The sequence below is a fragment of the Notechis scutatus genome, chromosome 6, assembly GCF_049901735.1.
Source record: "Notechis scutatus isolate UNSWTSFEM ecotype Mainland chromosome 6, rNotScu1.2, whole genome shotgun sequence".
In the NCBI taxonomy this organism is placed as follows: Eukaryota; Metazoa; Chordata; class Lepidosauria; order Squamata; family Elapidae; genus Notechis; species Notechis scutatus.
Window position 1 is genome coordinate 8688835 of NC_142014.1, and position 27271 is coordinate 8716105.

Here is a 27271-nt window from a genome sequence, read left to right on the forward strand (position 1 = left end):
GCCGGATCCTACCTTCTTGCCCAGGGTCAACTCAGCCTTCCACAGGGCACAGGAACTCACACTTCCGAACTTCTGCCCCAATCCCTCGCGGGAAAGGGAGAAGCTTTGGCACACCCTGGACGTAAGACGGGCCCTCCGCATTTACACTAAACATACCCAGCCCTTCAGGAGATCCGAATCTCTATTCCTTTCCTTTCAGCCCAAATCATTAGGCCACAAAGTGTCCCCGTCAACCATTGACCGCTGGATTAGAGCTACCATTTCCAAAGCTTTTTGTCACAGGCTCTGCCGGTACCCAGCGGCATAACGGCACACTCCACCAGAAGTGCCGCCACCTCTACAGCTTGGGCCACCCAGGCTCCAATTGCTGATATTTGTCAGGCCCACTTGGGCCTCCCCATCTCCCTTCATTAGACATTATAAGATCAACATATTTGCCTCGGCTGGGGCTTCGTTTGGTAGACGAGTCCTCCAGCGAGTCCTCAAGGAACCACAGGGATTGCGGGACCAGACGGACTTCCTCCCGTAGGACAGCCAAACTTTGGTATGTCCCACTCTCTGTATGATCCGAACGGCTCCCAGGAGAATGGGCGTTGGTTCTTACCTGACACGCCATTTCTCTGGAGCCGTGAGGATCATCCAGCCCCACCCTTATTAGTTTCTCCGTCTGGTGGGGTCTTGTTTCGGCCAAGGAACCCTTTAGCATAGTAAGAGGAGAGCAAGATCTTCTCTTCACTCTCGACTTCGCGTAAACTGGGGATCGCAAGGCAGCCACGTGATGAAGGGTGGAGCGATCCTCAGTAATTAAGCTCAGCCTACAACGATGCAGACTGAAGCACCTCCCACTCTCTGGATGATCCTCACGGCTCCAGAGAAATGGCATGTCAGGTAAAAACCAACGCCCAATTTGCCTATGGCAAAATAGGTGGCATTTACATTTACTAAATAAATAAATGTGAATTCCAATCAATTGTGTTGATCAAGAGACAACTTATAAACACATTTAAATGGCTCTGAATCACAACTCCAAACATCCCTCACCATTGGCCACGTTTTTCAAGAGTCACATTTTCTCTCATCTTATGCTGTGGTCTTGGATTTACTTTACTCCATCCTATTTTTTTTTCCATTCAGTCATGTTGAATTCTGAATACCTGACCCTGCAGTTTTCTTGGCAATTTTTTTTAGTAGTATTTGCCATTGCCTCCTTACTGAGGTTGAGAGAAAGTAAGTAACTCAAGGTTACCCAACTGGCTTTGTGCCTAATGCAGGACTAGAATTCAGGGTCTCCTGATTTTTAGCCGGATGTCTTAGACTACAGCAAACTGGCTCTCATTCTACCTTTATACTAGAATACTTCATATAGGAAGTTGTTTATGATATTTTGTGTAAATTAGGACAGTTTTAATTCTTATTTAATCACACCATTTATTTGTCTTTATTTCTCCAACATAGCTAATTCTTTTAAATCATGAATATTGTCTACGCTTAACTAAGAAATAATTAGTGGCCGTACAGACTTTGCTGTAGAAATAGTGCATCATCCACCACCTGCTGAAATTCTTTTTGCTTTTTATATGATATATTATTTGAATTTTGACAATTCACATATTAATTAAATAATAGTTGTGCTGTCCCAGCCAGTCTATGGGAATTGGATAGTTACTTAGGAATTATGAGCTGTCCCCTTAAGGGAATGCAACATGGTAAATGTAGTTAAAGGTATCCTGGGAAATGTAGTTCATGTCACATGACCACATCTGTAATCCTGATTGGTCACTAGTTTGACCCTCGAGAAGTTGGGGGAAGTTTTCCTCATTCTTTGTCTGAACTCTTACTCATGACACCTTCTTTCTATCGCTACGAGAGATGTGTTAGGAGATAACCATATTTTACTACAAGACAGATATACAAAGGATTGGTCATTAAAAGAAGAACTTCGTCACAAACATGAGTTAGGATACCTGATGAACCAATAAATGTAATTTGTTATGGACGTCTTGCTGAGTTCTCTATCTGCATTTGTACAGCTTCAAATCCACCTCTGTACAGGATACTGAAAAATAGGGATATACAGCTGGTTTCTGGAATGATCGCATACCCAGTGACTGCAAGATTAAATTGAATTATACATCTACAACTAATCAATGGGATCCTCTGTGCCATAAATTTATAGCTTAATCAAGCAATTTATAGTTTCCTGTTTTGTGTTCTGCCAGTGAAGAACTTGGCATATCAAACCTGGGAAGGAAATCCATTACATCTTAAGCATTCATTGAATGCAGGACTGAATATATGTTTGCCTGTAAAATTATGACCATTCCCATTTTATTATGACATATCTTCATTACTCCTAAACTATACCATAAATATGTTCTGGCAGCTTCTTTTTTTATTGCTGTGTCCTATAAAGTTGCTTTGTCTTTCTTCCAAGCCATGAATGAGTCAGATTCAAAGCAATCTGTGGTACCTGTGTTAAAAACCACATGTTGATATGAGAAGTCATAAATGCTTTTAAAATAAATATTACTTCACCTTTATTCTAACACTGACGAAGACCTCGTCATCCCTTACCTTGAGAGGGAAGTCAGACAGCTGACAATTACCGAGAACAGGAAAGAGATGGATTTTTAGTAGGGTATAAAAATTCATGCTGGCATGGTTTCTACTAAGCAAGGATTGGTGGATCTATGATATTGGGGAAAAGTCTAAAGTATTAATTAAATATTTCCAACATATTATTGATATAAGCAATTGTTAAAACATATCTTGATCAGGAAGTACATACTGTTCTGTAGCAAATATGTTTTCTTTTTGCCCTGGGTTGCATTTTTGCCATGTGTTGCCTTTGCCATAACACAAAGAAAACAGGCAAAATACAAAGAATGCATATATCCATTATACATGTACCTAAATCAATACTATTTACTTAGTGCTAATGCACTAACCAGATTACAAGAATTGATGCAGTGGTAATCAATACCAAAAGTGAATAATACGATGAAAGATCTTTGAAAAGAAAATGTGCTATGTTTTTAATTTGTATTAGTTAATTACATCAGCATTTATCTTTTTTTTCCTTATATAATCTTAACATTAGCATAAACCTGTTTGCTTTTCCTTTATCAGTAAATGAACACTTAAGAGTTTCTGGAAATACAGAATACTAAATTCATAGCAGATGCAAAAATATTTACTGTACATTTAACAATTATTGCTTTTGACCTGAATTGGTTTGAAGACACACTTCCTATTTTATATACTTGTTGAATTGAATTCAACCACTGTGCAACAACTTTTTAAATTTTGAAATATCTTACTTTGAATACACATTTTTTTTATTTTTTTACTGTTTTAGATAGAGATACTTATTTACAGATTAGAATGTTATCAGAAAGCTTGAGTTCAAATTCTTGCTTCATTGGAAACCTGTTATTGGTTTGAAGCTGACATGTTTATGACATGAACATCTGCAAATTATGATAAAAACAAAAATACAGAAAGGTATACACCACCTTTATTTATGTATTCAATTTATATAGCCATCATCTCACAAAACAACTCTGGGTTGATCTACCACAAGTAAAAAAAATACGAAATATAATACAAATAGCACATACAGCAATCAGGAGACCAAGCCAGTCTAAATTAGCATATCACAAGTTCCCACTAATACTCCAGCTCCATGCCCAGGAACATATAATTTTTCATGATAATGAGAGTTATTATTTTCACAATAAAATGTAAAATAATATATAATACCTGAAATTATGATGACTTTCATCTTGTATAGTGTTATAAGAATTAGAGGCAGCTTGCATTATGTTCAGAACTTACAAAACTCTGCAAAACAGGTTATAGGTATCAATTTCCCCACATTATTTGTATAAAATGCAATATTCAGTTCAAACAATATATTACTTTAGTAATTAAATAATTCATACATGAACAGATGAAAACCATGAAGCTACTTGTTTAGTTTTTTTAAAAATTCTATTTAGTTCAAGTTCATACAGATTTCTTTCAGAGTGATTTGTAATGCATTATTAATAAAATCATCCTTATGGAGCAGATAATTTTGGCAGTGATGGTTAGTTATTTTCATGAGTATTTATTATGACAAAATGTAGATGTTAGAGTTTGAGATGTCAGTTCGAAAAATGTTAAACACATAACTTGTATTAATTTGCCTCTGGTCATATGTGCTATGTTGGGTTTACCTAGGAAAGCTAGGTTCAGATCTGATCAGTTGTGAAGTCACTTAGTTATTTAAGACAAAATTGTTTTATTTAACTTTTTTTCTTCTATACTGTATTCATGTGTTAGTTTTGTTCTATGCTTTCATTTTTGTATAAGTTGCCTTGTGCATTTTTACAGAAAATGGGTTATCCTTAATTAAAACTAAATTCTTGCTCAAAGCAGTAGCGTTCATTTAAAGTAAGAGGATTTTTTTTTTTGTTAAAAACCAAAGAAATAAATTAATTTGGAAACCCATGTTGTGAAGATTAGTTGTAGAGTAGCTTCACAGATTATTGCATGAGCAAGTAAAATACAATTTAAGTTTGGTCAAGGAGGAAATGAGTTTGTATCATCACATTCCAGTTTTGACCTACATCAGAGGCAGTTTTTTTTTCTGAATGAGTCACAAATGGACTTTATACTTTCACTCTATCTAGTGCATGAAAGGAAGAAAGACAAGTAAGCCACATACCAGTAAAACATTTACTGAACTACAATATTTGTGAGATTTGTCACTGGAATTTGGCAGTGAATATATGTATGTTTAATCCAGAGATAATTTAATTTTCCATTTTGTCTGCCAACCGAATAGTTTAGGGAGCCTTGAGGTGAGGAAGTGAAACAGAAATATATAATTGTCTCATATAAATTAAATGATATGGATACTCTCTGTGGCAAGTTACTTGATAAGTGGCTTTGAAAGATTTAACCTTTGCAATGGCAATTAAAAATGTTTTAAGGCTGTTTTTATCCATTTAGGGTATATAGCTGGAATCCAACCATACACTTGTCATTGTGCACCCTTTCTCTAGAGCCTCATGGCCACTTCAGGCTAAATTTAAAACTAATTTCTGAACATTTAGCTCAGACCTTTGGCAACACAAATGTGTTCTTTCCCTGGGGACCTTCATTGAGGAAAAAAAGCAGGTAAAGAGAAAGCACTTCTCAAAGCACTTAAGAGGAAGTGATTTGTTACTACATTTCTTCAGGGTGGTGGGGTTTTTTTAAACTTCTCATTTAAGCTCAGGATATTCCAAGATTTCTTGATGGTCTCCGATCAGGGTACTAAGCAGGTCAGATCTTGCTTAGCATTCTGGAATCGTCAAATCCTGCTGTAAAGAAAAGCAGGATAGAAGGAATGCATGAAATGAATGAATAAATTAAATAAAGTTTTAATGAATAAATAACTACGGTCTTTTGAAGTGTACCTGTGTTTGTCTGTCTGCATAAGAGAGGAAAATATTTTATACTGCCTGTATTCCCTTTGGCTGTTAGCATGCAATACAATCTTGTCTTAGCAAACCCTGTTCAGAAATTTGGATTTCTTTTGAAGCTTATTTGGGATGGGGAAAGGTGAATTGCAGATTTTGGACCAATATTTATTAAATAGTGGGAAAGTAGGATTTCACACCTTCCTTTAGAATGATCTTCCAATAGTCTGAGAACCGTTCAACTCAAGACCAAAACACCCTGGAGTAATTGATACTCCGTGCAGAGGTGGCATTCAGCAGGTTCTGACCAGTTCTGGAGAACAGGTAGCAGAACTTTTGAGTAGTTTGGAGAATCAGTAAATACCATCTCTGGTTGCCCCCGCCGCCATCTATTCGCTGCCTCCCAAGTCTCAGCTGATCGGATTCCCAGCCGATTGGCTGGGTCTTCTTTTGTTGCCCTTCACAGGAGAAAGGAGCTGGAAATCAGGTTAGTGGGGCGGGGAGAGAATGGGGATTTTACAGTATCCTTCCCCTGCCACGCCCACCAAGCCGCACCCACAGAACCGGTAGTAAAAAAAATTGAATACCACCACTGACTCAGTGGTATAGTTAACTCTCCCAGTTGAGAGCAAGAGGGTGCTAAAAATGTTTTGAACATCTATTGAAGTCACATCGCTATACATGGCAAGAGATTTTAGGGGTTGAATTTTTAAAAATCCAGTTTTTCAGCTTCTGGTGAAATGCATAATTTAAATTAGATGTTATTATAGAAATGCAGCAATTAGACTCATAAATTATGTATTTCAAAAAAATGTGACATTGTCATGTGGCTGTATATTTTGAAAAGTTGACCAAATTCTCTCCTTTTTTATTAGTTTTTAATATAAAATGCACAAACAAATAGTAGGAAAAATAGGGGATGGAAAAGGGTTCAAAAATTGACATCGTGAAATGGCTATGTATTTTGAAAAGATTATCAAATTCTGCTGGCAATTAACATTTTAAAATTTTGATTTCCAGCTGAAATGTGAAATAACAGAATTGCTATAATTACATTCTGGTTTGCTTTTTAAAGGACACATTCCCGTTATTTTTTAAATATGTCATGGCATAATACTCCTTAATTTTAAAACTAATCTTTAAATTTAATAATCAGTAAAAAATGAGTACAATATTGATTTTAAAAGATAGCTACGTTTTTGTTATTTTTACATTATTGTATATATTCTAGTCACATTCTAGAACTGAAGTATATTATATATTCTCCAGTATTAAAACACTAATGGTCTCTGTTTATTATGTAAAATAGAAATGAAGCATCAATGGTAAATAATTCAATTAATAGATTATTATTGAATTGTCAGTGCAGCATAACTACATTCTTTTTTAAGCCCAATTTACCAAGTATGAGGGTACTTTGCCAGTAAAAATTACAACATCAAAAGAGTTAGTTAAAATATTTCCAGACTAATCTATTGTTTGTTTGTTTGTTTGTTTATTAGACACATTTATCTGGCTGGCGATTCCGGGTTGCTTAAAAAATTAAAAATCCATAGTATAGAAACCATAACAACAACAACATCCCTGTGGCAGCAACAAACACAATCAAACAGCCACTTGATCAGCTCTATATCAACCTGGGGTTCCAAGGCCTACTGGCAGAACCATGTCTTCTGGGCCGTCTGGAAAAGTATCATGGTTAATCTTATATTTGGGAAATAATATTCCATAAGGAGGGAACAATAACAGAGAATGCCCTTTTTCTTAGTTCCACTCCGCTTGTCTGACAGATGGGACCCGCAACATACTTTGTCTTCCTGCTTTGGTGGGCCAGGTACACAGTATGTAACTGGGGAGAGGCAGTCCTTTAACTAACTTGGCCACAAGTCATGTAGGGCTTTAAAAGTGATAACCATTATGTTGAGTTGGGCCTAGAAGCAAATCAGCAACCTGTGCAATTCCCACAAAAGAGATGGCATATGCACAAATCTAGATTTACACAAAACTATGCAGGCTGCTGTATTTTGAACCAGTTGAACTGGTGGATACTTTCAAGAGTGGTCCTATGTAGAATGTGGTACAGTTGTCCAAATGGGAGGTGACTAGGGCTTGAATGTCTGTGAGAAGGGCATGTTAGTTCAGGAATGAGCATGACTATATATAGCTATCAGTTGCACAAAGCCCTCCTGGCCACAGCTGTCATCTGCTTCTTGAGCAGAAATCAGAAGTCCACTATGCCCGACTGAGGGAGTGCAACCATGACCAAAGATGGTAATTCTCCAAGAACCAAGAAATCCTGAACTCAAAGCTCCTGCATCAGTTTCAGCCTATTGCTGCTCATATAGACCTCAACACCTTCCAGATACTAAGAAAAAGCGGTCAAGGCATCATTTAACTCACAATTTGCAGAAATGTACAATGGAGTATCATCAACATGATGAATGATCTCACGTAGCAGCTTTATGTAGATATTAAACAAGAATGGAGAAAGCACCAACTTCTGTGTAAATCTTGGGCCACAGGTTGGACCTCTCACTCCCAATCAAAGCTGACTGAAAAAAGCTTCTGAGGAAGGAAGTGAACCAGATAACATAGTGCTTCCCATGCCCAACCCCCAGAGCTGCTACAAAAGGATACCTTGATCAATAGTATTGAAAACTGGAGAGGCCAGGTAGAGCATGAATATACTAACCACATCCTGCTCCCACCAGCGATCATCAAAAAGCAAAACCAATACCATTTCAATCCTGTAGCCATCCTGAAACCTGATTGAAAGGAGTTCAGATAATCCATTTTATCCAGGATGCTCTGGAGCACACTTACCCTATATTCACTTACCATGTCACAGCCTCCAGTTTCCCATAGAAGCCTCTTCACAGTACAAAATCACATTCAAAACAAAGTAGTCCATGAGTAGCTTTGCATTTAGTTGATCAGAGGAAATTGGCCATGCAAAACCTTCAGCAGTTGAGCAAGCCAAACACACTTCACAGAATGCTGCTGTAGCTACCAGCCCATCACCATGTGGTCTACATTCTTGTAGATGCCGTACTTGCTACTTCTACATTCCAAGTCTGGGGCTTTAACAATCCAAAGTACAGCAGCCTATCATCACCTATTTTTGCTATTTCTTTGTCTGTGTAAACTCCAAGAAGCCATCTGACTTAATACAAATAAGACATAAATCTTGTTTTGCAGGAATTTTGGACCTTTTAAAATAGTATCAGCCATGTAGTTTGACAATATTACTAGAAGTAGGGTAAACAGTATATGAGTCTTAAGATATTTATATATGAAGTATTTTAACAAAATTCTGCAAATATTTTTATTCAGTTGGCTGCAACATCTTTTAGAATCTTATTTGCTGGCATTATACTGCCATGTTCTCTGTCTAGAAGAAGCTATAGGAAATGAATTTGTAAAGGATGATGTTTCCCTTTTTTAGTTATATCATTAGTTATTTATTTATTTATTTATTTATTTTGATTTGCCAATTGTTTACAAGATAATAAGTATAAGTGTATACATAGTTGTGAATACATAAAATGGATACATATAAGAAAAATAAAAGAAGAATAAGAGAAACAATAGGACAGGGACGGTAGGCACGTTGGTGCGCTCATGCATGCCCCCTACAGACCTCTTAGGAAAGGTCAATAGTAGACAGTCTAAGGTTAAAGTTTTTGGGGTTTGGGGAAGAAACTACAGAGTCGGGTAGAGTATTCCAGACATTGACCACTCTATTGCTGAAGTCGTATTTCTGCAATCAAGTTTGGTGCGGTTAACTTTGAGTTTGTATCTATTGTGTGCTCTTGTGTTGTTATGGTTGAAGCTGAAGTATTCATTTTTGGTTTGAGAAGGCAACCAAGAATTCATTCTCTTGCTTTTCAAGCCTAAAAATCTAAAAGAATGCAGTGGATTTTGGCCGTCCACTGGTGTTGGTAGACTCTTTGTCTGATAGTTTAGAAATATTTGAAAACACATGAACAACACTAAAGTAGGGCAGGGGGAAGCTTTCCATAATACCATGTAAATTATGCAATGTAATAATATTGTCTTGCTTTTAAAATCTAGTAAAACTTTTCAAAACTCAGTCCATATTTCTGGTCTCCTACCTACCACATTGTCAGCTACTGAAGTACTGTCATTTTTACTGTCTTCTCTGATTTGCTGAAACAAATTTAGTTTTCTTGCAGACTTTTTTAAGAAACACATCTTACTGTGGAGCTCAAGATGACGAGTATCGGGTGGAGGTTACTACAGCTTTGCAGCGAATTGACTTATTCACAGAGCAATTCAACACTATCCTCTTAACTTCTATATCTGTCTTCATTAAAGGGGATCTTACTATAGCAAATCTGGGGACATCTGAAGGACACTTTATGCAAGTAAGCCATATAATATACTGCTTGTTATTGTTGCTGTTTTTCCAACAAATCCATTTTTATAAGTTGAACAGTTCGTTCAAATAGTAACCAGCATATTTATTGCAGGCTGTACCTCTCCAGTTGCTTTGCAGGAAAAGTCAGCAATTGTGTGGACAAATAGTAGGGTAATATATTCAGTAAATTGTTTTATGATTAAATGTGATATGGGGAATAGAATTCTAATTTGTTATAGCTTCCTTTAAAGAGCCAGCACTTGATGTAAAATATTTGTATACCCTCCACAGAAATAAAAATAAGATTTTCCTATTTCAGAATAGCGTTCTTCTCATTTCTATCCTAAGTCAGATCATTTCATACCTTTTGTCTTCATTACACTGAAGTCTAGAAAATCTAACACAATACTTCCAGAGCACGTTTCCTTTGGTAAGGCCAGCCAAGGGACTAAAAAGAATGCTATTGTCTGAAATACACTGTGCCATTAGCAGAAATGTGTATATCCTCTGCATTGAGTTACTGAGCAAAAATTGTCTTCAAGATTGTATTTTAATAATCTGTGGAGTCTTCCCCTCCTCCCCCAGTTTTGTTAGAAGAGGCTGACATTTTCAAAAGTCTAAAACATATGAATTGCTTTTAATGCTTAGTAAACATCCTATCTCTTCTTAATATTTTTGTCTTGTGATGCATCTTTTAGGCATAAAAAATAAGAGAAGGGATATGAATATTATAGAACATATTTAGGATTTCCTTTATTTTGTTAAGCAGATAGTTGCAAGGGAAATAGTTTCAAATATATTCTTGCTGTTTCATGCTGTTATATTCATGCTGCTGTTATATTCATGCTGTTATATTCATGCTTATATTCATGCTGTTTCTTGGGATTATCAATAATAAACAAAATTTAAATGTGATATCTGTTACTAGGATTGGTTAACCTCAGGACAAGGACAATAGTTATATATTAGAACAAACCAAATACTCTTAACACTCTGTTTAGACATGATTGGCATAATTATTTACAAAATGTTGAAATGTCATTCGTACAGAATTGTGCAATCAATATGTTGTTAGCAGGTAAGCTGTGCTATGGACTTTTTTTTTGTAAAAACTGCAATAAGGAGATGAGGACCTTTTTATTTAAAAAATGAAAAACAGCAGCTGTCTTGTCTATGAAGCTTTGTTACAATTTCTGAATTTTCATGTTTGAGCTTTCTGCTAAGTATTGGGGCCTTTGGAGTGCTTAACTGTAACAACTATCTTGACAGTGCAACCCTATACTAGTTTCGTCCCAAATATCCCTCTGCTATTCATTGAGCTTCTGAAGTAACTGCATAGGGTTGGGGCACAAATCAGCTTTGATTATGTTATTGTGCACATTTTATGAGGCAGACTTTTTAACATTTGACATTTTTATTGAGTTATATAATAAAATAAGATACAAAATACAGAAGTAAATAGGAAAACAATAGGGAGGAAGAGGGAGAAGAAAAGTGAGGAAGGATAAGAAAAAAAGAAAAAGAAACATTGACTTCCTACTCTCTCTGTTGCAGTAAAACAAGGTATTAATATCAAATCACATTTTTTCATAATAATATGAGTAAGCCATTTCTATAAAAATCTATAAATCTAATCAGTAAAATCCAAAATCAAAGTTTCATTCTTTTCCACTTCAAGCACAAAGTTCAGAAGCAGTCTCCATGTGGAAACAAAAGTACTTACATTCTTTTCTTTAATCAAAATAGTCAATTTTGCCATTTCAGCCAACTCTGTCAACTTCTGCAACCATTCGTCCATGGTAGGCATCAAAGTGTCCTATTTTTGTGCATACAATAGTCTTGCTGCTATCAATATATATAGTAACAAAGTTCCATTTTTTTTCTCCAAGCGTTTTTCCATTAGCAACACATTATATCCAAAATTCCTTGCCTACTGAATCATACAGTGTTTACATGTTCATTGCCTTCTGGGTGCTGGCACACCCAAAAAGGTTAGCTACCACTGCCCTAAGTATTTCACCTTTTTCTCAACCCTAAAGCCCAACTTTTTGTTCCAAATACCACTATCCTGAGAAGACATATTCTTGATCAGCATTGTTGTTTTCGGTTTATTTATTTTGAAACCTGCCAAAGTCCCAAACTCATTCAGCTTCCTCATCAAGTATTCTATATTATTTTGGGGTCCTCTAAAAATATAACCAGATCATCAGCAAATGCCCTCAATTTATAAATTTCTTTCTTAATATTTATGCCCCTTATTTTATTATTTTGTCTGATACTTTTATTCAGAACTTCTAATACCAAAATAAACAATAGAGAGGACAAGGGGCATCCTTGAATTTGAACTTCATGTGATTTAGTTAGATCACCATTTATGACAATATTTGCATTCTGTGACGTCTAGGTCACTTTAATTCCTTGGATAAAATTCTCTCCAAAGTCCATTTCTTCCAGCACCTTAAACATAAAGGCCCAATTTAGGTTGTCAAAGGCCTTCTCTGCATCTAAAAATATTAAGGCAGCCTGTTTTTCATTATGATATTGAAAGTATTCAATAATATTTAAGACAATCCTCACATTATCTCTTAGCTGTCTTTTTGGCAGAAATCCTGCTTGGTCTTTCAAATTGCCATCAGTAGCCACAGTGCCTTATAAATGTGTTAAACACTCCAACTCATCATCTGCAGAAATTGTACTTCAGTTCTTCGGGCACTGAAGTTCTTTGGGCACTTGTTCTTATAGAGTACAAGTAATTGCCAAGAAATTCAAGTACTTTACATCTGTATTTCTAACATTTTCTCACCGCTAGCATTTTTTTCTAACAGGTCTCTGAGTCTTTAAACACTTGTGGGACAAGCATAACCTTTGCCAATGAGCATCTATTCCCTACAGCATTGACATGTCAGGGAAAGAAACATCTACTGACAGTATTTCTGTATGTCAAGCAACTGAGTCTGACAGTTGTAATACCCAAGTGTGCGGCATCAGGAAAGAAAGATGGAACAATGGTCTTGAGCTATTTTAAAAATTGCAGTTGTGTTTTAATCTGCATTCAAATAACATGTGCTGTTGATGAATCATATCTGTGTCAGTTAGGCCATATCAGGCCCAGTGTTTTAAACAAATAAACAAAAACACACGAAACATTAATTTGCAATAATCTAACTGGCTGGAACGTCTGTATTATTAAAATTATTATTACTATTTTTCCCCTACCAAAATAACAGAATCAATAAAAAACCACCAGATGTGTAGTCTGTCCATAGTTATTACCTACCTAGAAAAATCCCAATAATATTAGATAAATCAAACCTATCAGCATATTAACTGAAAATCAGAGAACAAATTTTCAGTTTGTCTAATTTTTCAAAATGAAAAAAGGATACTATCTCTTTATCAAATATTGCATATGTCTGTATAATATATACTGAACTACTGAAAACAATTAAAATCTTCTATTTTTATGTTGAAGATCAAGTCATTTTATCAACAAAAAACAATAAATGTTATACCAGCTGCTAAAGGTAATTAAGTATCAGTCTTGGAAATAGATGTAGTATTTAAAGTACAGACAGCAATCTTTTTAATTTTTTTAGAGCCTAATTGTATTGGGAGTAGGGAATTTTTTTTTTTTCCTGTCAGAACACGTGCTTCACAGTCATATACATAATTGTTTTGGCTAAAACAAAAGTGTGAAAACTTTGTACTGGTCCTTAAATATCCTTGACTTCAGAGCTGATAAAATATTGTTGAGTTTCTGTTACAAAACAGACTGCTAATAATTTGACTAAGACAGCTGTCATGCATGAAAAAGAAAAGAAATTTATTTTATATCCACCCTAAGCTGTATGACAAGTCTTCTTGCAGATTTTCCCTTTTCTTTTCATTCCCTCCTCCCATCCACCCCCAACATGATTTTGCAGCTGTTTCTGCTTCTTACAGTTGTAATTGTGGTTGGTACTTGGCTGGGAATACAATATCAGTACAGCTGTTGAGTGCTAAGTGAATTATAAATTTTTCAGTGGTTAAATAAAAAGAATTATACCATTTCAACCAGCAGTATTATGAGTTAGATTTTCAGTGGGTAAAAGTTGAATCTTGTCCATTGAAGGCTAATCATTGTTACAAAGTTCTGTACTTTTGATTGATGTTCCTCAAAAATGGCCATAATCTGTCTGGTCATATCATCATTATAAGAGATCACTGATATTTTAAGTGTTGATTCTATCACTGGAATTATAAATTTGATCTGTCTTCAGTGTTTTACAGATGTTTAGGAATTTTGCACATAAGGAATAAGACTAGTATAAGGTGTGATCTTATAAAACATAAAATGAACATCATTGGGTTTACTGTGGTGTTGGACTGATCCTTTGTTACTAATATAGTTTTCACCTCTGTAGAATAGTCAATCTTATCTCTACTTCTTTCATTTAAACTACTGTACAATTCTTTTTATGAAGCAATTGCTTCATTTGAATAGTTTATGCTTAAATTACGTAAAATGTAATGATAGTAGCAACAAACTTAGTCCAAGTAAATGAATTGTCCAATAGTTAATCCAAAAATTATGACAGATACTGTAGATTTGGAGTGCTCAACATGAGAAATGTTGAAATAAAACCAATTCTTGAAGCAACTATTTTTTCTAATATAATATTACGATGGTTAAAATCCTCAAAATAATTCCATTACCTTGAATGGATTAGAAATGTGTATAGCTAAAGTGATCTTCAAATGTGTTACTTTTAGAAGGACATGCTGAAAATGTTGTGAAATATAATATACTTTGAGTATATATCTTCTGGATAGTGTGGTTTATACCTGCCAGAGATCCATAAAAAAAAACCCAGGCAGAACTTGGTTTAATTTCAAGCTCCTTATTTTTATTTTTAAAAAGTCTTAAATTGCATACATATAGTTGTTAGTGTTGATCCACATTGTGATAAAAAGTTACTATGTACTGTTTTATTAAACAGCAAAAAGTTACTTCATTCAAAATAATGATATGCAGACACATGTAGGGTTTAATTGGTAATTCAGATTTTGCATGTATATTAAGATAAATTGATAGTAATAAAATGCTGGAAAGAATTTATCTGGTAGCCGTGCACTCCAGGCTGATTACTTACTTTCATTTTAAGGGGAACATTAATCTTTTGCTCCCGTGTCATCTTCAGTACTTGCCATCTCCATAGACAGCAATTATTGAAATATTCCAAGTTGCCGAGAAAAGCTGCTATATATTTGTTGGTAATTATGTTATAGTGCCAAAATGAATATATCAGCAGAAATAGCATTATAAATCAAACTCATCCATTTAATCAGGAAAGTTTTGTATATTCTCTATGGCATTAAGTCCAACATAAATAATTTAGTATGAGGAAATCCAAAATGAGGAAATCACCAGAACTGGCTAGGTCACTTGGCAAGGTTATTTGTTATCAGGATCTGGCTAGTCCCTGGACTGGAGGCTGCTCAGGAATTCCATATACTATCCCTTTGGGAGAATTGGCAGCACGAGATTGTACTGGGAGAAATGTTTAGATCGAACAAAAAAGATAGAGATGAAGATAGAGATAAAGATGAGTGTGGGAGGCGAATTAAAAAATGGATAAGAATGGAAGCACTCAAGAGGAGAAGAGATGATGGATAGATATAATTGCCCTTTAAATATTAAAGTAGCCTGATTGTAAGCTGAAGGAGGCAGAAATAAAATTAGGGAAAATATTAGAACATAACTTTTTATAGAATGAATAAAAATAATAGATAGGAGTTTACAGATGTTAGGCGTTTTTAGGTATGTTTAAATAATATAATGAGGATTACATAAATTTAATAAATGTGATTGAGATTACTAACATTGTCAATGTGAATTGGATTAATATGAATGATACCCTGAACCAACCTTGCTTATACACATGTTTAGATTGAACAAGAAAGATACAGATGAAGATAGAGATAAAGATGAGTTAGAAAGATTAGAAGCCTATAGGTGTTAGGCATTTTTCTTTTATGTATGTTTAATATAATGAGGATTACATAAATTTGATAAATGTGATAGGGATTATTAACCATGTTAGCGTGAATTGGATCAATATGAATGATACCTAATCAAATGTGTTTATATATAATAGAAAAATGTTTGGATTGAACAAGAACGATAGAACTGGAGATAGAGACAAAGATGAGGAGTTAGGCATTTTTTGTTTATGTATGTTTGAACAGTTATAATGAGGATTACTTAAATTTGATAAATGTGATAGAGATTACTAATACTGTTATTGGGAATTGGATTAATATGAATGTTACCAAGAACCAACTCTGCTCACGCACAATATGCATGTATATTTTTAAAAAATTATAAAAAATAGTTTTGTTTTAAAAAGGAATTCCATATACTATCCCCGAGATCCTTAAAAGAAAACGCTGCATATCTTTATACTATTAAAGCTCTGTTTGTATCCTCATTTGGCCCAAACAGTGCAATATAAAGCAACAATTTTTGAATTAAGGTATCTAAAATCCACTAATTTAAAGAATGCATAAAATAATCCAGGACACATTCAATTCCTAGCTATGGACTTGAAATTTTTACAAGTTTATTCACAAAATGAAGGCTGTTAGAGCATCCCTGCGGTCATTTGCTTGTGATTTCCGATGCTCCTTGATTTCTGATCATACAAATGAAGTCAATGGGGAAGCTAATAGAAAGCCAAAATTTGCTCTCACTCCCACTACTTTTTTTCTTACATTTAGTAAACAAAATTACTACAGCTTTGACCAAAATGACTACAGAAAAACCCATTTTAAAAATGACAATTCTAAATCTAATATAAAAAAAATAATTATCCAAATGGCTATTTAAACAAAATATTCCAATAACCTAATAGGTCAGTAACAAGAGTACTAAGTGTACCTCCAATGCAATGTAGTCCATAGCATGTGGGCCATCTCATAAAAGAAAATAATTAACTTCAGATCAATGTCTTTCTGATCTCTAACAAATTTGGAATCTCTTCCTTATTCTTGCATAGAAAAGAAAGTCTCTTATGTATCTTGGAACTAGGACCTCATAGGTGAAAAGCAGCATTTTTGAAACATTTTGGCATTCAAATGCAGCAATCATAAAATTGTGTTACATTACATTGTAATAATGGCTTTCACTCACTAGCAATCTGGGTACCACATTTTTTGTACAAACTGCAGTTCCAGAACATCTCAAAGGCAGCCTCAGGTTTAACTTGCTATAGCATAAATCGCTGTCAGCAAAATCTTTGATATCAAGAAATACCCTAAGCTAAGCTAGGCAAAGACTCCTAACTATTGCTTCAACCTGTTGTTCTAACTGTTTTTGCTGGCAGAGAGTCGCAGGAGACAGTTGCAGCCAAAAACAGAGCTCAGGAGCCCGTTTTCACTGGCAGAGCACTCAGGCCACAACAAGCGTCCCTGACATGAGTGATGTCGAGCTGGCCATGCCCACCTCAGCCCCGCAAGGTTAAACACAACCCTGAAGTGGCCCTCAATGAAATCGAGTTTTTTTTCTTTTTTTTTTCTTTTTTCTTTTTCTTTTCTTTTTTACAAAAGCTTGTGAGTTTGACCACCCTGATAAAGATCAGGGGTCTCCAACCTTGGCCACTTTAAGACTTGTGGACTTCAACTCCCAGAATTCCTCAGCCAGCTTTGCTGGCTGAGGAATTCTGGGAGTTAAAGTCCACAAGTCTTAAAGTGGCCAAGGTTGGAGACCCTGATATAGATTAATCTCTACTTTCATGCAGCTTTGAAATGTGTTCATTATTATGTTTTTCACTCACTCCCCTTACTACAAAACCAGCCATGGACTTGATTGCTCTTTCATCATGCTTAGTGACTGGACTTACTATTGACTGGAATTGCCTAATTAAGTTATAGTAGACCCATAAAATGGTGCCTCTTCATCCCAGAAATTGCAGATGGTTCAGCAAGATACCAGGGTTGATGCTACAATATCGAAAGCTACCAAGAAGACTAAAAAGGCCAGGAGATTTTGAAGTGACGATCTATCAGAGTAACCAATGTTGTTTCCATCCTTTATCTAGGGCTTTGTTTCATAAACTGCATTTCAGGAAATGTGACAGTATCCCTGACAGGATTCCAGACTAGCAGATGTTGGAAAAGTCTGCTCTTTGCACTCATAGTAAAGATTTAGCCTTCAGTCTGCATTGCTAGGACAAAATTTTGTGTGTTTATTTGCTACAAATTCCAAATTAAATAAAAGTGGGTACTTCTGAAACACCAGTTTACTGGAATCATGACAACAACAGGAAACACTTCTTGAATTATTTTATGAATGTGTTTTGGAAGTACTCTGGAGATTAGGATTATTGCTCAGTGAAGAAATAATTTTTGGCAAGAAAAAGCCTGAATGACTGATAAAAAGGCATTCCTGGCATTTAGCAATGGGTATGCAAGAGACAGAATATGACCGTAATAAAGGTATTTGCAGCTGTGGACTTACCTCTCATAAATTCCAAGATTAATCTGTATTTTCATGCAGCTTTGCAATGTGTTCTTTGTTAGATTTTTTCACTCTCCCTCCTCATCATAAAATCAAAGTAACATCTGAAATATGTTTTAAAAACCATGGTACTTAAAGTTATACATTTTCATAATGTTTTCATCTGTGTTGTTATATAGTGAACTCAAGTTTATGTTAATTGTTTCCCACTGTCCATAAAAGTGCCACTGAAACTAACAAACAATTCGAATATGTTTGTTTATTCATTAAATTTATATGCTACCCATCTTATGCCTCAAGGTGACTCTGAGCAGCTTAACACATAATAAAACATACAGATATAAAATAATTATAAATATAAAAATGAATTAAAATTACAAAAGATTAAAACAACCTAAAAAATCTACACATATTGGGAGCAGAGAGGTGGTGGTTCCTTCTCTGTCAGCAGTTACTTCCAGTCTCCAGCTTCTTCGGGGCCCTATGCTAACTGCCATAGCCAAGTTTTAAGGCTTTTCCTAAAATGATTTTTAAATCGGTACAATGTTTACTGATTTATATACCTTTGAATATATTTTTTTTAAGTCTGTATGCCCTGATAAGGAAAATTTTGTGAAAACTTTATTCTGTTTTTCTTTTCGTCTGAGACTATTTACGGACAAATTGGTACTCATTAGTTTCCTCTTATATATAAAGCTACAGTAAAACTTACAAAATAAGTTTCTAGACTGAGAATTGATAAAGCATTAAAGAATATTAGCTTTTTCGGTTGGGTTTAGAAAACTAATATGTAGCTATGTACCTATCAAGAGTAGCAAACTCTCTTTCAGCCATGTTAGCCATGAGCACGACAGCTCCATATTAGCAGAATCTTTTGAATGTCAACACTACATCGTCACAGAAATGCAGTTCTGTATCTATGTAAATATAAAATATTAAAACCATGCTGCCTCAGGAATTCTGGGAGTTGAAGTCCACAAGCCATAAAAGGGCCATGGTTCCCCACTTCTGATATATAGTAGAAGATTCATTAAGAAGTGGGAGTTTTAGTCTTTGCTGTCCTTTCTGTTTTGCTTTTTGCAAAACTGAAATGCTTTTATAGAAGCTGACGCCTAATGTTGAAACTGTGACAGTGAAAGTACACCTTTCCCACCTGTACTATTTCCTCAACAAAATTAATGTCTACCAATAGTTACTTGGAATAAAAAAAACAAAACCTGTTCAATCCATCCATTATGAATTACATCCAGAGAGCAGAACTTGAACTGAAAAAGGATATGGGAAGAAAAAAATTAACCAGAATCATAAATGATGTAGATCTGCAGCCTAAACTTCCTTCCTGCAGTGCCAGTGCTCCATTCAAATTACTTAGTTTCTGCCTATATTCCCTTAAAAGAAGCCATGTTATGAAAGCAATTTCAAGCATTCTCCTCCCCCCATAAAGCAATAGTTGTAGATCAAAATCGCTGTGTGATATAAATGTAAATTGTATGATTGTTGTTAATGTTCCTCTCTTTTTTTAGATAGTGATCTCTCGTTCTGAACGCACAACACCATACATGCATTTCCATTTAGATTCCCAGCCTGTTTCTTCAGAAGTTATCATTGAGAATTCCCTCAGCAATGATGGGCATATTCTGGTGATCACTGGGAAGAAGGTAAAATATTATTCATAATTTCTTGTGCTTCTTGGTCAAGTGTTAAGTAAGGCTTATTTTTGGGCAATTGTATGTATTTTGGGATAGGGCTATTTCAGGAAACATGGGTATGTAAAAAATACACAAAATATAGACTTTAAACTTCTGCCTTGTTAATTGTATAGATTTTAGCATTTGAAACTTATTATTATCCATTTCTTCTATACTTTTGCAAACATCATAGATACCAATTAATTGCCACATTCTATAAGGCTATATAAAACGAAAGTCATGGAAAAGAAGCAAAGATCATCTGGTTGATTGCTTTTGAATAGTCTTCATTGATCACAAAACTATTTTACTATTTTTTTTGTGAACTTTCATTTGACCTTTCCTATCCCTATAGGGATAGCTATAATACATTTTATCAGGAGATTTCTTGCCTTATGAAATAAAATAGTAGTGAGATCACATAATATATTATTATATAATCCAACTAAAAGCAGGTAGTAATAACATAAATAATTATAATACAGCCATACTAATCTGGACAAATGATATTAACAGCATGTATCCATTTGGTTAAAGTAGAGTATAGCATGACGAACTAAACTTTTCTTTAACTAAGGCATATACAGGTGATTTCACACTTGAACTGACAATGAGATAACTATACATATAGCTAGATTGTTGTTCTTTTTAATGTCTATTTCATGTTGAACCTGGCAACATAAAATATAAGTTGAAAATACCAGATTGTATATGACATAGACTAATATTAACCTGCATCATGTCACAATCATGCTCAACTTTAGGCTGTAAATTGTATAGTTACATTAAGTTGAGATTGATTACCTGTGCTTTACAGTCCTCCTACGTTTACGACAATATCCCCCCAACAATTGGGTCCCAATAATCTGATTTAGAATATTGTAAAAAGGAGATGGAAGTTCAAAAGAAGATATTTTTCACTTCTAGGAACTCTTCTTGTTGTACAGTTCCTGGTGACAGACAGGTTGCTTCTAGAGATTATCAGTAATTCCTCTTTAGCTGATGTTTTATGGTAACCAAAAAAGGTAAAATACTGGAGAAATGCAAATTGATCAACAAAACTTTTAAAAAATACCTGAACAAGATATGGCAAATGCATGATAAATAACAATAGAAATCCATGGTATACTGGGTAGCTCTCATTCATGGCACCAAGAAGATTTCACAGGATGTGAAGGGTTTTTATTTTTTTTGTGAGTGTGTTGGCCATAAAGTTAGGTACTGGAAATTTACTAGCACCTTAGCTTTGTGTAAATCTTCTGCTAACCTTCATAATCAGTTTCTATTTCTCTGTCATGTTTTACACTTTAGGTAACCAAGATTCCTCTAAATGGACCAGGATGTTCTCACTTCAGCACCTGTGGTCAGTGCCTTCTAGCACCTTCTTTTATGAACTGTGGATGGTGTGGCAATCAGTGTGTGAGGCCACAGGAATGCAGTATAGGAGGATGGACACAGAACATATGTTTACCTAAAATCTCTGAGGTAAATTTACCCTTATCTTTGTAAAATTACCCTTATCTGAACCTTGTAACATGAGTCAGATTATAGTTAACATATACAAATTATTTGTAAGCTGCTAGAGCAATAAGTATTTATGGTCCTCAACAATTTCTGTTTTCCTGTTTTGAAAGGTATTTACCTAATGAACAATAATTAACATTCCCAGATGAGGGGAGATGAAGTCCACTGCTATTATTGACTCCACTTCCTACTTATATTTTGTCTCTCTCTATTCCTTCGCCTCCCCAATTACTTGAAACCTACATAGACTTTCACATTATGGGATATCAGTAAAGCATAAAACTACAACACAAAGTAACCATAATATAGGGGGAATCATTTATGTTTATAAATCAAAGATTATGTTGTGTTCCTTATGTTAGTTTGCACTTATAGAATGGTCCAAATGCGTGAACATGTCATCACAGCTGTTTTCTTACTTGAAACTTTTGTCAGAGGTTCTGTTTACAACATGATGTGAAAGCAGATGTGAAGTACAGATGTAAAGAAAAGACCTTTGTACTTCTACAGGAATTCCATGAAGCTGAGATAAGGGAAATGTATGAGGCTTTATTCTGATATTGCAGCTAAGTTAAAACTGGCAGAGATTCAGAAAAGAAAATGTGGTCCCTACTGTCTTTTACACCTGATTTCTAATTCCCAAGTCATAAATATGGAAAGATGTGTGAATAATCTACCACTTTAAGAGTTGAGAATAGATATAAAATCATATCTTTTTAAATCTTTCTCCCTCCATGGAATGACTTGCTTATGCTTGGTAACAAAGTATTTAGAAATAATATCATGTCATATTATTACAGGACTTATATAGCTACTTATATCATATATTATAATTGCAGGTGTTTCAAAATAATCCAAAAAAAGAGCTAAAACAGTATGATACTGTTTTCAAAAAAAAAAAAAAATTGGAACTGATTGGAATTTTTTTTTTTTTGCCTCTGTTTAGAACTTTTTCCTTCATGAGAAAAAATGTGACGTCAATTCTAGACTGTTTTTTCTTTAAGCAATCCATCTTATTGTTTGCAGTCACTATAGTCTTAATATAAACTACTCTGAAAGGGGAGAAACAGTAGCCATTTTCAGCTTTAAATAAAGAGCAAATAAGTGTAATATTACACAAAGGGGTAAAGAACATAATAGTTCATTGCTGTTTTCATTTTGCTATGGTCACTCCAAGATCTTCAAAGGCTGTCTCTCTGTGCTTAACAAAATAATTTTCTATTAAGTATGACATAATTATGAAAGTCTAGGTTTACAGAATGGTTGTGGCATTTGTAAAGTATATCATTATCAGCTATATTACATTGTATTTTTTTTCAGTGGCAGTCACTTTATTTATACCTGGACAAGCATACATATAATGAACCCTGAAATGCTTTATTTTTTAATAAATGTTTTAATGGCATTCAAAACATATCTGATTGGGAGAATAAAAAATGTGTTGTTATTGGAACCTAAACATGCATTCTAAGCAATGTTGAAATAAAAGAGAAGACCATACAGAAATGGAATATTAGCAGAATAATGGGAAATACGTTTTTCATAAATCATTTTTAAATCACTTTTTACTTCAGGAAAGACTAGTTAACATCCTTTCACTGTCTTGCGCTTTACTAATATATACAGAAGCATAGGAAAGGAATATAGGACTTCCGGTTTGAGCTTCTTCAGCAACAGACCGAAACCTCGTCTCTGCGAGGCTTCGATCCGTGCTCGCCGCTGGAGCGCCCCGAGCTGGCTGGTTTCGGGGCTAAGCCACCCCGAAGAGGTGGTGAAGAGGGGGGAGACTGCCTGCAGGGTTGAGGAAAGCCGCATCTCTCCTCCCCAGCTGGCCATTACTCCCTTTCCCAAAGGCGGTTGCAGCGGTGGTCAGAAATGGCCACCACAAAGAAGAACTCGACCGGAAAAGAATGTGCAGGAGGAAGATAAGAGGAGAAAGTTTTGGTTGACCGGGTCAAACAGCAAAAGCAACAAATAAGGTACCCTGGAATTGAAACTATTAAAAACAATAACATTGTTCCCTAAGAAGATTTTTAAGCTGCGAAGGGGAGAGAAAAGGGAAAAGATTTGGGTTTTTTTTTTCTCCTTTTCCTATACTGGCAGCTAAGAGACTTAAGTAAGAAATTGGAAAAAAATCAACTTTGACATCAATAGGCATTTAATGCTGAAAATAAAAAGTCAAAGGGATAATAAAGATTTCTGGATAATTAAAAGCTTTTGAAAACAGGAAAGGAGAGAAAAAGAATAAAAGGGCAGGATCTGGAAGGGAGGAGACTGCCTGGAATTAAAAAGATCTCACAGTAAAAGCTCAACAAGACTTCCAAAAATATACATTCTAACTGAAATATCGCAACAAAAACCCCAGGAAGAGAAAGTCGAAAAAGAAATAAGAAGATATAACTCGGGACTATCTGGATTACTTGATGATTTCTGGATTCTTGGTTATTGTTTTGAATGACTAAAATCAATCAGGTGGTTGTTTAAAACTGTTTAAAATGGCTCCACTTTTAGAAGAACTGAAAATGGAACTTAATAAGTACAAAGAAGATGCACAAGAAGGGAGAGGTTCTTTTGGCTTCGTATTTCAGTTTTTAGAAATGGAGATTTGGAATTATGAGAAACAACAAGAAATGCCTACAGAACAAGAAGATTGTGACAAAGAAGAAGCCATCTTTAATGAACAAGTAATCTTAGATCGGGGGAGGAAAGGGGGAAAGAGAATGGAAAGTTTAAGATTGGGAAAAACAACTCCAAAAAAAAATAGAGGGAAAAATAAGTATAAAATCAGAAAGCAACAGAAGAGGGAAATGCAGAAGAGAGAATTAGAAGTAGAGAGACAAGGGGGTAAAAAGGGGAGGGAGAAGATGAGAGGGAAGAAAGAAAGGAAAAGAAGTTATAAAGGACAGAAACAAAATATAGAGAAACAGGGCCTATTTAGAGATAAGGGGTGAAAATTTAATGGAAAAAGGGATTCTGCAAAGATACATAAGATAGTATGGTTATATTAGAAGCAGAAATAATTTTAGAAAATATGAAACAATGTATGATTAAAATGTCTGATAAAATAGCTATCGTAATACAGTGGAATGCTTGTCAATAAATAAATGTAATAAAAAAGGTATATTTAGTGATTTATAAAACATGTGAAGAGAAATAAGGGAAAAATTAATTATGGAGATTATATGTGTTTTAAGGAAGTATGATATTTAATTGAAAAGAAATGTTAAAGATGTTAAGATTTTAATGATTATTAATGATAGAACTGAACTGGAATGGAATGAGGGTTTATAATTACATATATTTACAATTTTTTTTTTTAAAAAAAGAATATAGTGTGTATTATAAGAATGTACCAAGCAGAATTCGATTGGAAGTTATGTATTATGTATTATATTGAAGGTCATAACCTTAAGGTATATATTGAAATTTAAATAAGAGTTGAATGGATGTAATTTAAAGATATAAAGATGTCATACTCCAATTAGTAACTACAGGAGAAAATTTGTTTAATGAGAAAAGATAATATGAAATTGAAACAGAACAGACAAAAGTATAAATATAATGATTTGAATTGAGATGAGATAATCAAAATAAAATTGAGAAAATTAAAAGAGGGGAAAAACTATATAGAAAATGTAAAATAGTATTAAGCTATGGAATAGAATACAAAAAGGAGCATGAAATTGAGTTTTGTGTCTGTATAAAGAACCGGGACCATGCTATTTTCAAAAAAGATGTTTTACTTGTATTTTGTATGTGTGAAAACCCAAATAAAACTTTATTAAAAAAATAAAAAGGAAAGGAATATAAAGGAGCCTTTATATTCGTGTTAAGCAAGCCCATACAAACTAGATGAGGGTAGATGGCAGACCCTAAATAACTTTTAAATTTATGAAGTCTGATTCATAGTTACATTAGGCTCTTGTGTAGTTCACGTAGTATACAAGGGCGCTTGAATGAATGTAAATCATATTTAAAGCTACATTAAGTCCCTTTATTCCTGTGAGGGCAAGGACTAGGTCCCTTAGTGTGGCTGAGATGTCACACTCTGATGAGTCTTCAGAGTTAGCATAAAATTGTTCCAGGCTTACCCTGTTTGGCTCTTTGTGACATGGTGAGAGCATATTATCTCTGTATTACCAACCTACATGAAGTAATTTCAAAGGTCTGGGTTGGGTTATTGCTTTATGTCATTTTTAAAAAAAGAGAAAGTGGTAATTTGTTAAATGGGCACAGTGCTTATGCTTTTTGAGGGGTAATTTTGTATGAAGTTAATAAATGAGAAAAAAAGAATCTTAGAATGTACTCAATTGATTTTAAGCCAGAGTTCATGTGCTGGATACATTTTAGAAAATGCAATAAATATTCTATGACAGTGATAAATAATAATATATCCCCAGAGCATGTACCATATAAATGGAAGATTTTGAGGTTTTCTTTCTAAAAGGAAAGAAATGATGCATTTGGATTCCTAAATCTTTACAGCTGATAGCTGCTCAAGCAGATTTTATGCTTTGCTGAACCATGATAGTTAGTCATACTACTAAAAAATAAAAGATTATTCATATTTGGCCTATAGCTTTAATATAGCACAGGATTGTTTTGACTGTTAGAAATGCAAATTAACCTCTGGTATTTGCAATAAAATCTGAAAATCCTTAATGTATAAAATATTTTATGGAAAGAAGAATATAATTAACATACATTAAATGATAATTTTGACGTTCAAGTGAATATGGCGTAGTCATTATAAAGGTCTGAGTCGCTATCAATATTACATTACAAGAAAACGTTTAACTGAATTTCAGATCACAGAATCACCCAAGCAATAACAGCTCCAGATCTAGATCCATTCCAACTTTTAGTCTTAACGCAAGGGATTCTATGACAAATAGTATAACTCCACAGGTTTCTGTAAATTGTGGCAAATTCGTTTAAATCCACAGCAGTTAAAACTGCATAGCAACAATGTTGGGATTGAGGAGTTAGTGCAAATGTCACAATGGCAATTGTACCAAGTACAACAGAAATGTTGCCCATTTTTGTATGTGAAGTTGGACAAATTCGATCAATCAGTAGCCAAGATGCTTATGGAGGTTCTCAGCCATCCAAGTCATGGTTGTCCCAAAGGTGCTTTTTCAAGAGGCAACTTGACTTTCTGGTTTTTCTTTGAAGACGTTTCGCTTCTCATCCAAGAAGTTTCTTCAGTTTCTTCAGTTAGTAACAGATGCCTTTCTTAGTTGTAGCATTCTAGTTGCTTGGTACCCCACCCTTTTAACTCTAAATAGAACTGACTAAAACCTACTTGAACAGTAGAATGATTGAACTTAACTTGCCTACCATTGATTTGTCTCTTCTCAGCTCTTGGAAAATAAATAGAAAGGTGGTTTGGTTCTTTTTCCCCCAAACCCAAAATAAGGAACTTTACATAAGTTGTGTCAGTTCTGAAATATCAATTATGCAAACTATTAAATATTGACAAATAGAGATGCTTTTAATAAGAAATTTTATTTTAGAAAAAAGTATGAAATCAGATGTTGAGATATAAAAAGTTTTTGGGGAAAAGGGAATGAATACAAGGAAAACAACAGTCACAGCAATCCAAATAAAATCAATGTAGCCAGCATGCTTGAACTAGCAATTTATTTTGACATGTTTAAAGTGTATTGCAAGAGAAACTGGTTGAAAAAATAACCACCCAAGGCTCAGAAGTTACTACTTTTGTCCTTTC

The 27271-nt window shown here is 34.5% G+C and overlaps 1 protein-coding gene across 1 annotated transcript in view; it reads left to right on the forward strand.

Annotated features, from left to right (window-relative positions):
* MET (MET proto-oncogene, receptor tyrosine kinase) overlaps window positions 1-27271 on the forward strand; it is a 145637-nt gene that overhangs the window by 46004 nt on the left and 72362 nt on the right. The window contains exons 3-5 of the mRNA XM_087969312.1: window positions 9647-9838; window positions 19852-19986; window positions 21328-21501. Of these exons, the coding sequence (XP_087825438.1) occupies window positions 9647-9838; window positions 19852-19986; window positions 21328-21501 (501 nt within the window). The remainder of the gene's footprint in view (window positions 1-9646; window positions 9839-19851; window positions 19987-21327; window positions 21502-27271) is intronic.